At 40.7% G+C, this 15,422-nt stretch overlaps 1 protein-coding gene across 1 annotated transcript in view; it reads left to right on the top strand.

Annotated features, from left to right (window-relative positions):
* The first annotated feature begins 1,014 nt into the window (after positions 1-1,014).
* Positions 1,015-15,422, top strand: part of ERICH3 (glutamate rich 3) — a 98,051-nt gene continuing 83,643 nt past the window's right edge. The window contains exon 1 of the mRNA XM_081145369.1: positions 1,015-1,342. Within this exon, the coding sequence (XP_081001495.1) occupies positions 1,320-1,342 (23 nt within the window). The 5' untranslated portion in view covers positions 1,015-1,319. The remainder of the gene's footprint in view (positions 1,343-15,422) is intronic.

Below are 15,422 nucleotides of genomic sequence, written 5' to 3'. Positions count from 1 at the left end.
CAAGGTGTGTCCGGGCAGTGTGGGGCTCCAGAGGCGGGGGTCGTCCCTACACTTGGGGACATCCAAGAAGGTAGTGTTTGTGCTGAGTGTTGAAGAACGAATAGAAGTTTGTCAGGACACAAGGGTGGAGGTATGTTCCCGTAAGAGGGATAGCACGAGATTTGTTTTGTGAGAAGCTTTAGGGTAGCAGAGGTGGGGAAAGTAGTCACAGTGAGGCTGATGAAAGATTCTAGGGACAGACGATGAAGGGTCTTGAATGTCATGCAAAGGAGACTGGGCTCTGACCTGTTCAGTGGACCTTTGGGGTGTGTGGGAAAGCAGAAAGCCGCAAATGAGGTCACAGCCTTCGCCCTGGTAAGCGTGGCTGGCTTAGAATAGAGATCCACATGTCCAACTTGTCACTTACACATGAAAAACCTGAGGCCAGAGATCAAGTCACCCAGCAAGAACCCCGACAAAGCAAGAACAGGACTAGAAATCGGTCATCTGAATAAATGCTTTAAAATTCTTCCACACCAAGGCCCTCTCATTTAAATCCAGGCTTCCTCATCAGAGCCTTGCATTCTATGTGCTGGGTTCAAACACAGCCAGGACTCCAGCACGCTTTGTGAGTGCCTGCATCTCCCCTACCTTCTGAGCATGGGAACTGCCAGCCTGCCTGCGGGGAGTGGGGATGTCAGCTAGGAGCAAGGATGGGAATTTTACAAGGAGGAAATGCATCGATTGCAACGCCTTGTAGATGCAGAAGCAAAATGAAAACCCAAAGCAGACTGAGACAGACTTCTTTTTTTTGAATTTGCAATCTAGGGCCTGTTTTACAACTGGAAACCAAAGCATCCCACTGTAGCTGCGCCCTGCTCCTATTAGTGCCCTCAGCCAGCCCCCAGTCCTTCCTTCCCCAGGGACAAGCAGGAAACACAACCAGCCTGAACACTTTGCGTGTGTGTGTGTGTGTGTGTGTGTGTGTGTGTGTGTGTGCTTTCAGATGACAGGTTCTGGGGAGCCCGCGCCCCCGAGCCGCAGAGCTGAAGCCTGAGTCTCCTCCACATCCAGGCCCAGAAAAAGGGCTGGAGGCTGAGCTTCCCTCCCAGCCCGCTGCCGGGCTCGCTTCCAGCAGCGCCCCGGCTGCTCGGGAACCTGGGCGCCGGCTTCTCTCCTCCCTTAGCAACCGGGAGCTGCGCGCGGTTACCGCCCGCGGGGAGCTCGGGCGCGGGGGCGGCGCAGCCCGGCCGCCCAGGTGCCCCGCGCGCGTCCGCGCAGCGCCGGCGTGCAGCGCGCCCCACGCACCTGTCGCGGGGTCCAAAAAAGATCCTGCAAAAATGAGCCATTCTCACCCCTCTGGGTAAGTGACGACTGCAGCTTTTCCACGCCGCCGCCGGTGCAGCTCAGCCCGCAGCCCCGCGCCTCCCGCCTCCCGCCTCCCGCGGCGGAGCGAAGGGGCCGGGGCGGAGCGGCGGGGGATGGGCGCGGAGCCCCGGCGGACGGATTCGGGGCGCAGCGGCCGCGGGAGTCCCAGGCTCCCCGCCTCCTCCCGCCCCCTCCTTTCTCCCTTCCTTCACCGACGTTCGCGCCTTTTGAAATGTTCACTCTGGAAGCATTTAAAAAAATGGGTGTGAGAAACGCATACATTAACGTCAGCTGGGATCCAGAGCGTCTTGGGGTGCGGGACGTTGGTGTTTAAATGCAAAAGTAGAGATTTAGCCAAATAGGCCTTCGTTTGGAGATTCGAGAGTTGAGAGAGAGACGTTCTCGCTGTGACCTCTTGCACAGGACCAAGTGTGAGCCGACTTAGAGCTGAGGGTGCTGCGTTTCTGGGCGTTGAGCTGCCCGGCCCCAGCGGGAACCCAAGGGCCTTGACTAGTGGTTGGGCCAGGGAAGGTGGCAGGGCTCAGACAGGAAGGGGCGAGCTGTGTGCCTGGGCGCTTACAGATGATCTCCTGTTGCTTTGGGCAGGGTGACTCCTCTGAAGACAGATTTAGGCAATTGTTCCATCCATTCTAGAAAGTTAACAGGGTCATTATTGGCTGTTGCTCCCCCCCCCCCCCAGCAGTCTTGGTCCTATGATTGGAAGGGTGAATACCCAATTTCTTTCTGAATTAAACAATGTAATGCATATTAGATAGTTTTTTATTATGATACATCTAGTAAGTAGATAATACCCCAGTTGATCTTGCAACTAATTTGAAGACGTTTTCCTTTTTAACTGGATTTATTGCACATTTTCGAGAGCAGCCCATTAGCAGAGGACAACATACTTAAGATCTTTTGGAGCTGGTGACGTCTAAAACACCACATTAGTCCTTGACCTTCGGATTTATAGTCACACTTAAAGATTTTATTTTTTAATGAATTCTCCGAGCGTAATGGCATAAACAAAAACGTCTAACAAAAACTAAAGGCATATAAGGGGCCAGGCTGGAAGTCCGTTCCAGAACTTTCTGGAAAGTGATGTAGCTATGACTAAACAAGGTTCTTATTTTATCTCAAACTGAATTTAGTTTGGGTGCTTGGAGGCTTTGATGCTGAGCCTCCTGTGCAGTGTTTGTCGGCCGTGGGTCACGTGGGATGTAAAAGGCACTATTTTTCTGCAGCTGCTGTTTGCAGGGTGTCCACATTTGGGAAAATGAATGTGTCAGTCATGGTTGTCTTCCTATGTTTTTCAAGTTTTTGGCTAAGTTAGAATCTGATTAGACCATTTAATCATCTATTTTAAAATGTGGGAAAACCTGTAGCTGCTTATTAAATTGAGCATGATTAAGATTTCAGAAACTGAAGTGAAATTTTCCTGAAGCTCCATTAGTTCCAACGACATGGGGAAAAGAACAATGTGTGATCCGGTGAAAGAGTGTGCTTCATGGTTCGCTTCGAGAAAGATACTACGATGGCAACAATAATTTTCCACTAAAATTGGCAGCTCCTGGAGAGTAGGCACCATAGCTCATTCATCTTTGTGCCCCCTTTATCTAGGATAAATGTGCCGCATAAAGTAAGAGTCAACATATGTTTGTTGAATGAATGCTATCGTCTGATGGAACATCCGGTCTAGAGGTAGATGTATTCACATGTGAAAACCGTATTAGAGCTCAACATTTATCAAGTGCTTACCACGTGCCAGGCTCTAGTCTAATGTTTTACATGAAATGCCTCATTTAATCTTTGCATCTAATCCACGGGTCAGCTTCTAGTCACCCTTATTTTTACAGAAAGGGAAAATGAGACATTTGACGTAAACAGTGCAAAGGAACTTCTAAGGATCTCACAGGAAGGAGGGCTCAGGGCTGAAACGCAAAGCCACACAGTCCAGCTTCAGAGCCTGTGGGCTTAACCAATATATTGCATTGCCTGTCACGGTTAACAGCTGAGACTTGTGGGAGCCCTAAATATATAGAAATTCTTATCCAGATCAGACTGACATCTTACAAGTGATAGCTGCACATAAATATCTCGTCTTTTAATATATGATTAGAAAATAATTGTTATAGTGTGTATATGTACCTATATATTTTGAGTTTAGTTCACCAAAAATAAACAAAAACCATAAACATAACAACTCTAAATGCCTTAAAATTCACCCAAGACCAAAATTATTCAAATTGCTAAAGTTTTCCCTCAATATAAGTAGTGATTATTTTTCTTGCCTGTGCTACCATTTGGAAATAATAAACATTTCAGTAGCAAATAAAAGGTTTCATTAAAGCCGAGAAAGCTTTTCCATCATTACTGAAGCAGTTTGTACTTATTACATCTGAAGGAGAAAGTGGTGATAAAGTGCAGTTGTACACTAAAACCGAAATTTTAAATCCCTGAAATTCCACCGATCAATAAGTGACACCTGATGCTTTCTCTGGGGGCTTCCTTTTCGGTTCTTCCACTTACTTAATTACCGCAGGAGACATTTGACCTAAAAATTGCAAAGGACCCGTGCTGTGCTGACTTTGTGCAGATAGAGTTGGGAATGAACAAAAATAGTTTTAAAACTTCTACCGCAGATTATAATAAAGACTTTGAATCTGAGCTGCACTGCATCTTGGGGGAAGGTCAAGTAGAAAAGACCATTTCTGGCATTGCCAACACCAAGGAAATCATTTTTAAAGTGGGGAATTTTAATTGGTAGTTTCTTTGGTTTGCTAAACCCCGCCCTGAGTTGTTCTTTGTTTTGGGATTGTGCACGAGCCCTAGAGTTGGAATGGCAATTTTATACTTCTCAGCCATCCTGACAATAAAATGATATGGCTCTTTTGGCTCCTTCAAAGGATCTTCTCTGAGTCCTTGGCTCATTTAAGTAGAGATAGTCACATTCGTATGTAAATTTGCTTTGAGGAACTGGAAGAATGGGGTATATTATCATTTATAGCAAGATAAAAATGCGTAAGATGTTGTGTGTTTGGAAAGATTCTTCCAGGGTTTAGGAGCAATTTTTTTTTTTGGTTAGGCTTATTAATTTACACTTTTTTAATGTAAGGAAGTGTTTCTTTAGTGACAGTATACTCAAGTGTGGTATGGAATTAACACATCCTTAGTACTCCCTGGTAGCTCAGTCCTTCTTCATCAAAAGCAAAGACGAAATTACTGTAAGTAAAATGGTCAGTGTTTAGATGGGTGAAATGTGTATCCAAAAGTGATCCAAAAAATCACTAAAGTCCATTGCACTGGGTCTCTGCCTCCTTCATTAGTGGACAGTGTAGAGCTTTGTATGTTTGTAGTGGCATTCTAGTCAGTTTGTTGTTCACCACCCACTCCCATCACCTAAATATGTCACATGGAATTTCAGACTCAAAGTCTATATATTTGAATTCAAATTGGGTAGTTCCTATTCAACCTCCTGTTACATTTTAGCAAGTTAAGACTTCAAGAAGTAAGTTGTTTCTGGTTAAATGAAGTAAATTGAGTGTGCCTTTTTTTTTTTTTTTTTTTTTACTTCCTCTCTTATAATTTTGTTAGAGATTCTGCTCTTATAGATGGGATGTCTTGAGTCTTAACCCTTTGCTTAGCAAACCTATTCATATAAGTAAATGGGAACGAAAAGGGATTCGTTATACAGTGTCACTCAACTCTTTGAATTCCTTCAGTTATATGTCAAAACCACATAGTCATCTCTCACCAAAAAATGTCTTAATGATCTTTCCAATGACAACTCAGTTAGGCCCTCCTTCAGTTGTGTTGAAAGCAAAGGATTGGAAACAAAAGATTGCAACCTTACTTGTTGCCCAGTCATGAAGCCATTTGTTGTATCAATGTCTATACAATGCTTCAGATTGTCCTTTTGTTTCTCAGATGTTCTTCTAAGTCTAGATGTGTGGCTTTCTATTGTAAAGACAAAAAGATGGAAGGAGGGGATCATCATGACCGAAGTGCATTTTTCAGGTATATCAGTTTTAGGAGCAAAGAGAGGAAACTTGAGGATCTAAAAATTGATTCCTTTAAAATGACCCTTACTAGGAAAGTCTTTGGGTGTCCCCAGGAATGTGCATATCCCGATTAGTAAATGTCTGGTTTAGAGAACAGGTGCTGTCAGATGCAGCCTAGTGTAGCATTCTTCCTTTCTCTTAGTCTTTCTTGGTTTTTTTTTGTCCATTGAGTCATTTTATTTGCATGTATTTATTATGTCCTTAGCAAAAGAATCCCAGGATTTTCCCTCCTGTGTGTTTTTGTCTCGCTTCTTCATGGTCCACGATGCTCGCTGAGGTTATCAAGGCTTCTCTAACTGGGAAGAGTGGAAACTTTTCCAGCTCATTTTAGTTATTAATAATTACATAAAATTCTTTCAGGGGATGAGAAAATAAAACTTCTCTGACTTAGTTTTCAGTTAAAAAATCAGCCTCAAATAACTGACCTGAGGTTGATGTATTCTGAAGACTTTATGTTTCCAGAGGTAATTTTCATTAAAAATTTCAGATTCTGTAAGATAATAGTGCAATAATATTTTAAATGTTAGTTACTAATTTTGGTATAGACCAAGAGAAGTTGTATGCAGATTGGATTATTGGATCTTTTCCTTCAATGGCTTACTTTTCCATACAAATAATTGAAAATGATGTGTACTTTGGAATGATTTTAGTATGTCCATAAGTTTAAAATAAACTGTCAAAGTAAGTGAGGGTAATATTTGTAAAAAAGAAAAAAAATCTAGGATTCAATACTCATATTGATTTGCAAATATCTTTTCACCTTTCCCTAAACTTGAAATCCCAAATGATATATGTATGTTTATATTTAAAAAAGAAAAAAAGAATAAAGAAAGAGGACAATTAATTGAGTCACATTCAAAATAAAACCCTTGGCACTACAAATAAAAATAGTGAATGGACATATATTTATGCTTTCGATTAAACTACTTAAGATAAATGTATTTACATACAGTGATTTTATTGACTTAATTTCTTGTTTAAATGGTCAATTACTAGTCCTAATTGCTTTGAAGAAGACGACTTGTACAGTGCCCTTAAAAGAGAATTAATTATTTTAGTGTGTAGATACTACATTTTGATTTTTGTTTAGTTCCTTGCTTTGGCCTAGCTCTACGGTTATCAAACTTCAGCATGCAAAGAATTACCACTGAATAGAGTGGTAACACAAAACCGTATGTATTGTATTTTTTGGGTTAAATTAATGATTTTTAAGGATATTTTTGACCATATAGTATATTTGCATCTTGCTCTAACTGAAAAAGTCAACCCAAATGTAAGCTAGGACTCCATTATACCTCTGGTTTCCAGCTGAGCAGAAGCTACTTGGTTTTTTCACTAACCAGAAGCTCTAATGCTCTCTTCTTGCCAGTGTCCCAATAGGGGAACATATCCTTCACTGACAGCAACATTGCTGCACATTGTTGTATCAGAAACTATATTTGGGTTTAAATAAATCATCGGAGAGCTTACCCTTCTGGATTAGTGTTTCTGGAGAAAAGAGAAAAATAAGTGACAAGTTCAGTAGATGTAGCTTAAAAAATCATGTTTTACTGAAATTCTGTCTCAGGTATTAGGATTGAAATTTTTTTCAGAATTTTTGCCAAGTCATTGCTTTTATAGTGAAACATAAGAACATATAAAAACACACAAACATACAAGAAAGATACTTTAGAAGTGAAGAACATTCTAAGTGTAGATGTAAGACTCTGGATTCCTTAACGATTTCTTGTTTTCTTGTAGGTCTCCTGTCAGTCTCCCTCTTGTTTCCCTCTCTGTATGGTTAACCCTTTCTGGTCTATGGGCAGATTACTGTGAGGTGCAGTTTTTTCTTCTTCCCCATGCTCTGGGCCTTTCATTGGAGAGCTTTGTTTTCCTCTCTTCATCCATCCCACCTATCTACATGAATGTGGTCAGATCCTGAAGGTATCTGCTCCCCTTTTTAGATGGGTCCCCAATGATCTTTTTCTGTTTGCCAGATCAGATCATTCAAAATCAAAGTAGCAACTGGAGGTTCTTTGTACTCAGAGAGCATGCACTTTGTTTCTTTTGTCTAAATCCATGTTACATACTTAAACTGGTCACATTTCTGGTTATACCTGTGTTATGGGCTGAATTGTGCCCCCATCCCCCCGTTCATATGTCAAAACCCTAACACCCAGTACCTCAGATATGACTGTGTGTGCAGGTCTTTAAGAGGTAATTAAGGTTAAATGAGGCGAGGGGAGTAGCCCTAATCTAGTATGGTTGGTGTCCTTAAAAGAAGACGAGATTAAGACGCACATACCTACAAGAGAAGACCACTGATCATGCAGGGAGAAGACAGCCATCTGGAAGCCAGAGAGAGAGGCCGGGAACACATCCTTCCCTCATGGCCCTCAGAAGAAAGTGATCCTGCTGGCACCTTGACTTTGGACTTCTAGCCTCCTGGAATTGTGAGACAATAAATTCCTGTTGTTTAAGCCGCCCAGTCTGTGATCCTTTGTTAAGGCAGCCCTAGCACATTAATACAACCTACTTGCAACTGCTGATGCTCTTTTTTACTTGGTCCTGCTAAAGCCGAAGATGGTTTTCATGGAAATGCAGACTCATTGAAAATACGTGATTTAAGAATGCGAGGGTCATGGGGAGTAGAGATTGGAAGCCAAAAGTTCAAAAGGGAGATAAAAATCAAACAGAAAATATGCTTAAAGGACTAGTGAGGAGAAGTAATTAAGACCATACGTCAACAATCTCTATGGGTGTTAAACTTTTCTTTTGTTAAGTCTGATTAGTAATCAGATTGCTTCCCACCTCTCTGTGTGACACTAGTTGCACTAGAAAATTGAACACTTCAAGCTGGTGATCCATTTTTCTGTGGCTGTTATTATTTTCTTATAATAGTAATAAACATGTAAATTAATGAGAATCCTTAGGGCAAAATATTGAAGCAAGGAAAGAAGCAGCGGGAACTAAACAGGCCATATAAATTGCACATGGTAGTTAGGAAACAGCATTAAAACGAAGGATTTTCAATTTGAATGGAATCATATTGTTTCATAGTAGCAGTTAATTTGGCATTCTCTATATGCCATGGATTGTAATATTTTATATTTGTGAATATTATGTGGTTCTCATATTAAGAAGTTGTTTCTCTTCATAGCTTGCTTCAAGATATTTACAATAATATTGTTTCTGTTGTTTAGGTTCAAATAAAAATGTGCTATAAATTAGAATAATAGACTTAGAAGGGATTTCAAATCTTTGGGTACTAGGGATACAAGTGGTTTTCTATTTTCCTCCTTGTACTTACCTGTATTTTGAAAATTTTCTACTCTGAGCAGGAAAATACGAAGAGGAAAAGAAAATTGCTCGAAATCCTACCATCCATAAATAATCATAGTTAGCATTTTTGTCATTTTCTTTCTCTTCCATGTTCCTCTGGGTTATCCCTATTTTTAAAGGTATAGTAATGAGTGAACACTGTTTGAAAAGGTGTTTCTAAGATGCATTGTTTTTAAAGTTACACCAAAAGGTACCACATAGGCACCTCCATTCTGGCATTCCAGTCATCTATTTCCCTTATAAACGGCAAAGCTTTTGAGGGTGGAGACCACAGCTCCCTACATATGTTGCTTCTCCATGAATCTCCAGGAAAATGACCTGAACTTAGCTCAGTAATTGCTGACATATGCTTCCTATCTTAGCGATCCCTTAGGACAAGTCCCAAGAGTACATTTTTTGCTCATTCATTCCATTAATATTTACTGAGTGCCTACTATGTGCTAGATAAATTGTTAAGTGCTTTATACATATTGACTCACTTAATGCTCTAAATGACTTTCTAAAGTAGCACTATTACTACTTCCATTTTCAGAGGAAGATATAAAGCAAGGTTAAGTACCTTGCACCTGACTGCTAATCTACTAAATAATCCAGTTAAGATTCAAACTCAGGATATCAGACTTGAGAGGTCAAACTCCTGACTACCGTAACTGTGCCTTCTCAAGACACAGCTGTAGGATATAGGTGTCAACAAGAGAGCTAGAGTATTGCATTCATCTCCTTTCCATTCTTATCACCCTCCATTGCTGTCATAAATCATACCTTTGCTCACAGCGTCTTGCAGGTCACCCTTTTGATCTTAACACAGTTCCCTTTTACTGAGCCCAGTATCATCCCTGTTCTTTCATTCGTTGTTTGTGATGGTCCTGCCTTCTCAGCATCTTTCACAGGGCAGCCATCCACTCACCTGGCCCCCTGCGCGCCTGTCCTCCAGGCTGAGCTCCGGAGACCTTTGGCTGAACTTCGTAGGACGCAGTGCAGTTTAGTAGTTAAAGTGGAACAGCCCCTGATTTGAGTCCTGGATGGATCTCTCATTCGTTGTGAGTTATACCTCAGTTTACTCGCCTATGAAGAAGAGGCTAAAGGTACTTTTTGCAGGGCTGTTTGGAGAATTAAAATATATGGTGCATGTCATATAGAGTGTTTACTATGTGCCCTACAGAAACTGAAGTGATCAGTAAATGCTAGTGATGAAAATTATTGATTTCTAAAACTTTTCCTCCTGTCACCTTTGTTCCAAATAGCCTCATTATCTTCCTTAATTTGGATGCTACTTTTCTATTAATGCACATTTTTAAGTGGCTATAATTTTTTTTTTCTCTTTAAAGATGTAAGGTTCTTAAATCTCCAGAGAAGAGCTTGGAGGCTCAAATCACGTATTATAGGGAACTGGTCAACCTTAGTGTGTCCAGGCCCGCTGACTCCCCATGCACTGCTTTCCTCTTGACTCGTCTGTGAACATTGTAAAACCATCTTGCCAGCAGTCATCACAGTTGGAGGCTAGTTTTGTTTTTATGAGTCACTTTGAACCATCATATTAAGGCTATAAATAAAATAATATCGTGGTTCTCATCTGGCTGCATCATTAGAATAAGATGAAACTGTAAATCAATATTTAGCATAATTGCTGAGATCTGGCAAGTTTGGATGCAAATAGAAAAGAATGAAGAATGTAATATAAGATCATTTATATGATATCAGCTCAGTCACCCTCTATAAAGTGGCAGGCAGCAGAGGCTCGTGATTTAATTTTAGTTGGCAGAGTTTTCTTATCAAGGGTTGGCAAATAATTGACCCTCATGTCAATTGCTCTTCTGTATTGGTTTTTCTTCAAGTTTCCTCAAAAGGCTGTTTTTTTGTGGGGTTTTTTTTGGTGTTTTTTTTTTTTTTCTTTTCTGCCTCCATGGAAACTTTTGCTTCTACTGCAACTTTGTAGCACACTGTAAAGGAATTTATGTGACAAAAACAAAACAACAAAACTGACATTGTCAGCATGATCATCTGCTCTGAGCATTCTGCATTTAAGAGGACAAACCATTTAAAGCATGCTTTTGAATGCCTTTTGTTAATAGACCATTTTCAGTTATTATCCTGAAGCAGAAGAAATGTTATGATCCTTGCACATGGATTTTTTAAAAGGATATGTGTCAAGGAATTGGAGCAATATACTCTGTTTCCATTAGCTCATTCATTCATTCATTCATTCATTCAACAAATATTGGCTTAGTGTTTGCTGTGGGCATGGCTCCAATCTATACCTTATGAGAGGGACACAGGGAGAAATTTTATGTGCATCTAAATGGAGTGATTAAACATGGATGAAAGGAATTCTGGGGGAAGGTAGTGAGACAAGGACCCAGGAAAGGGACAGGTAGAGTTCCAAGGGAATTACTGTGACGTTGTTGAGGCCTTTGATCTCAGTTACTGATGAACCATGCCTACTTTCAGAGCCTCAGTTTCCTGATATAAAATGAGGGAGCTCGCTAGACCTTATGTGGTCATTTCCACATATGAGTTTTTAGAACATAATGATGTATACAGTAGTTACAAGAAAATACATTCTCATACCAGTAAACTTAGCTCGTCCACTTCAGGACGAAGTCACAACATTTTAGGTCATGGTGATAACTGTAAAGGGAAGAAGACTGAACTCCTCAGTGTCATCCATGTTATAAGGGCTAGAATTAGAATCTGACCTCAAGCCTTCTGGATTCACATCCCATCCCCTTTTTTTCACCCCCATCAAATTTACTTTGAGAAGGAGGTGTTTGATATAGATTCATTTGCCTTTAATTACAGGGAAATTGTACCTCTTAAGAATTAAGGTATCTGGCCACATATTTCCTAAATTTTGTTGTTGGTGCTGCTTTCAGATATTTCATTTGGAGAATTTATTTCAGTTGAGATTTTATTAACTTCTTTGCTTAGAATCTTGCTGAGATTCAAAGCCTTAGGCTTGGTTGGGTGGCTTGAGTGTGGTGAGATTTTTCTCAGAGCTGGAATTCAGTGGATACTTGCAAATCTTTTCTGATGGACAATGAGAGAGGTTGAGGGATGGAGCTCCATTCCTTGTGAATTGTAACATAAAGGCAGTCAAGCCACAGTAGCCTGTGATTTGTTTAACTTGCTTTCCCAATACAAGTACTTGTGGCAGAAACATTTTACCTGACTGTCGCTGCTAAAAGCCTGCCTTGGTAGCAGAGGCCTGATATAGGCCCTCCTTGAACACGATCAGACTCCACACATTGCAGATTTAGTGACCTCTGAAATGCAAAGCACCTCTCCATTAGGCTTTTCATCTTTAGTAATAAAACTGTGCTCATTCACCTAAGTCTCATTTGATTCTGTTAAGCATAAAATGGTGTAATCAGTTTTTTCAGATTGGTAGGTGAGTTGAAATTTTCCATTTGTGGCAATATAAAGAGATATCTTGCATAAAATTTTTTGATTGAAATGCCACTGAAAAATGTCAGTGTTTTTGCCAGAGTATTTGTGTTCTTTTTGTTAGGGATAGGAAATAGTTGAATGTGTATATGAGCCCCTTTGGGCCAACAATGTATACAGAAACTTAGTTTCTGGATTAAAAGTATGTAAAGCATGCTTCTGTATGTTGACTCATGGAGTGAATCATCTTATTTATCTCCTGTGATGTATCTTGACACTCACTTTTTAAATTTAGTCAGTAGTGTGCTGGTAAACTAGCTTTTCAGAAAGAAAAAAGAGCCCTGGTACTCCCATGATGGCCAATTTTAAGATAACAATGGCTTGGCAAAGTAATTTTAACAATTATCTCATAGGAGCCAGTATGAGCCAAAAACACCACTGTTAGTGCTTTTTAAATATACTTTTGTATGCTTTCTAATTGTTTTATGTATAAAATCCTTCTGTCTAATCTTATTTTGAGGCTCTTAGTAGTAGGGACCCTGCCATATTCTTGCATATGCCTTCCTTTTTTTCTTCCCCAGACATGTCTATGTATGTGGAGCAGCAAACATGCATGGTAACCTATTTCATCAACACTAAGATGATTGTTTTCACATTTTAACATTCCTAAAATCATTGGCAGCTTACCATCAATGGCAGGTCACAGCGTAATTGGCAAAGTTTTCTTCTTAGGGTTTCATATAATTATTTGAATTTAATGAAATATGTTAAATGCTGAATAAATGATATTTCACATGAATACAATTACATTCTGTGGACTAATGCGTCTTTTCATATATTTGATAAAGTAAGTTACCTCTCTACTCCTATCCTTATGAGAAAAAATGAAATGCTCCTAGTGTACCTCTTGTTCATTTGTTTTAGTGCTCACATTTGGCACATAAAAACTAAATCAGCAAGGTAGGCTCCAACTTGTTTTGTACATCCTGATGTTTTAAAACTGTCTCTCTCTGTCTGGGAAGTGTCCTTTTGGAAAATGGGGTCACTGGCATGATTGATCACTAGATGCTGTATGTTACAGCCAACCAGCCATTGCACTTAGTGTCCAGCGTTTCTGGTCCCTGGCATCTGGCATATAAGGAAAACCTTACGGTAGACAGAATAATGGCCCTTGAAAGATGTCCATGTTGTAATCCTCAGAACATGTGACTATGTTACTTTATTTATTTCTTTGTTAATATGTTTTTATTGATTTCACAGAAGGAAGGGAGAGGGAGAGAGAGATAGAAACATCAATGATGAGAGTCATTGATCAACCGCCTCCTGCACACCCCCTACTGGGGATCGAGCCTGCAACCCAGGCACGCGCCCTGACCGGGAATCGAACCATGAACTCCTGGTTCATAGGTCAACGCTCAACCACTGAGCCACACCGGCCAGGCTGACTATGTTACTTTACGTAGCAAGGGGAATTAAGATTTCAGTTGGAAATTAACCTTGCTAATCAGCTGACCTTAAAATAAGATTATCCTGGATTAGTCTGGATGGACCCAATATAAGTAATCACAATGGTCCCTAAATGAGGAAAAGGGAAGCAGAAGAGCAGGAACCAGAGAGAATGCTTCATGAGAAAGATGACCTGCCATCAATGGCATTGGCAGTGGAATGGGGCCAGGAGCCAAGTGATATGGGCAGCCTCCAGAATGTGGGAAAGAAAGAGAAAGAATTCTTCCTTAGAGCCTCTAGAAGGAACTCAGCCCTGTTGACACCTTAATTTTAGCCCAATGAGACCCATTTGGACTTTCTGTCCTGAAGAACTATGGAGTAATAAGTGTGTGTTTTCAGCTGCTAGTACGTGATACTTTTGTACAGCAGCAATAGTTGCTACATAAATTTCATCACTTTAAATGGACTAAGTCACACTTTGAGCTAAATAAAACTGGTTATATAAAAAATGATTATTTTATATTGTCTCTGAACAAGTTTGCTAAGGAAATTTGTAATGTAAAGCAGATTGTGAATACATATATACATATTATGTATATATATTTAAGAGAAAGAAGATTTAAAGATTTCAGTACATTGTTTTTATGCTAATGTTATGGCTAATTTTAAATGGAAGTTATATATTTGTTAATTTTTATCTATAAGAAACCTCATTTAAAATTTTTCTATTTCTACACTAGGTAGAATAATAAATCTTGGACTATTTTCATGATTCGTATTTTTCCATCATGAAATTTTTGTATATTTTGTATATTAACTCCTTATCAAATATATGATTTGCAAGGGGACTTTTGAAGGCGATTCTAGTGATGGCTCAGGAAGAAAAGAGAGTGGAGAGAAAGCTTCCCTTCTTAGAGAATACATAAATAATCATGTGCAGAATGTTTTGTTGCAGGTAGAACCTTTGAGGTGGGGGGAGCTTAAGTGACCTGCTCCCAGTTACAGATGCAGCAGTGGTGGAGACGGGATGGGACTGGGGCTGGAGCCTTAGCCACTGCGTCCCTTGCCCTGCCCTCCGCAGGGGTAGACAGTCTGGGGACAGGCAGAGCGGGGAGAGGAGGCTGGGGTTCATGACTGCTGTAGGCCAGAAGTCCTCTCTCAGCATGACCCACGATATCTCACCTTAGGTTTTCCCTAGGACTGACTTAACATTTGGCAATAATCTTGTTTTGGAGCTTTTCCAGTTTAGGAAGAAGAGGGTCTGTAATAGGTATTGTTCTCATTCCAGGGACCTAGAAGAAAAGAAGTAGGAGTTTGTGTGTGGAAGTGCCTTGTGATGTGCAGAATGGGATGGCACTTTATGCTCCTTCCCCAGCTTCAGGCAAAGTGTCTGACATTGGGAAACTCAGACACTCAGTAACCATTTATGAATGAATTGGCCTATAACACAGGAAGAAATCAAGCTCTCGCACGCACACACACACACACACACACACACTCTCTCTGTCTGTGCATGCACATCTCCCCACTAGACTGGGGCTCTTTAGCGGGGGTCTGTGCCTTCTCTGTGTGCCAGTGCCCCATAGCATGCCGTGAAAATGGTCCTCAGTGAATGCTTGTGATGGATAATATTGCAGTGCCTCTCCTTTTAGTTGGGGTTTTTATGGGATAGACACTCTCTCTCTGTGGGAGCAGGTGGAGGGATTGATAGGAATCGTGACTTCATATATTCAACATGGTGGGAGGCAGGGTCCCGAGGACTGAGTGTGGAGACGCTGCAGCTGGGAAGGCAGCTCCCCTGGTGACTCAGCAGCCCGCATCCTCAGGCACCCCAGGGATGTGGGGAGCGCATTTGTTTCCTGG

The sequence above is a fragment of the Miniopterus schreibersii genome (genome assembly GCF_964146895.1).
Source record: "Miniopterus schreibersii genome assembly, chromosome: 8".
Taxonomy (NCBI): Eukaryota; Metazoa; Chordata; class Mammalia; order Chiroptera; family Miniopteridae; genus Miniopterus; species Miniopterus schreibersii.
Note: the sequence above shows the minus strand (reverse complement) of the source record. Positions and strands in the feature narration are given on the sequence as shown.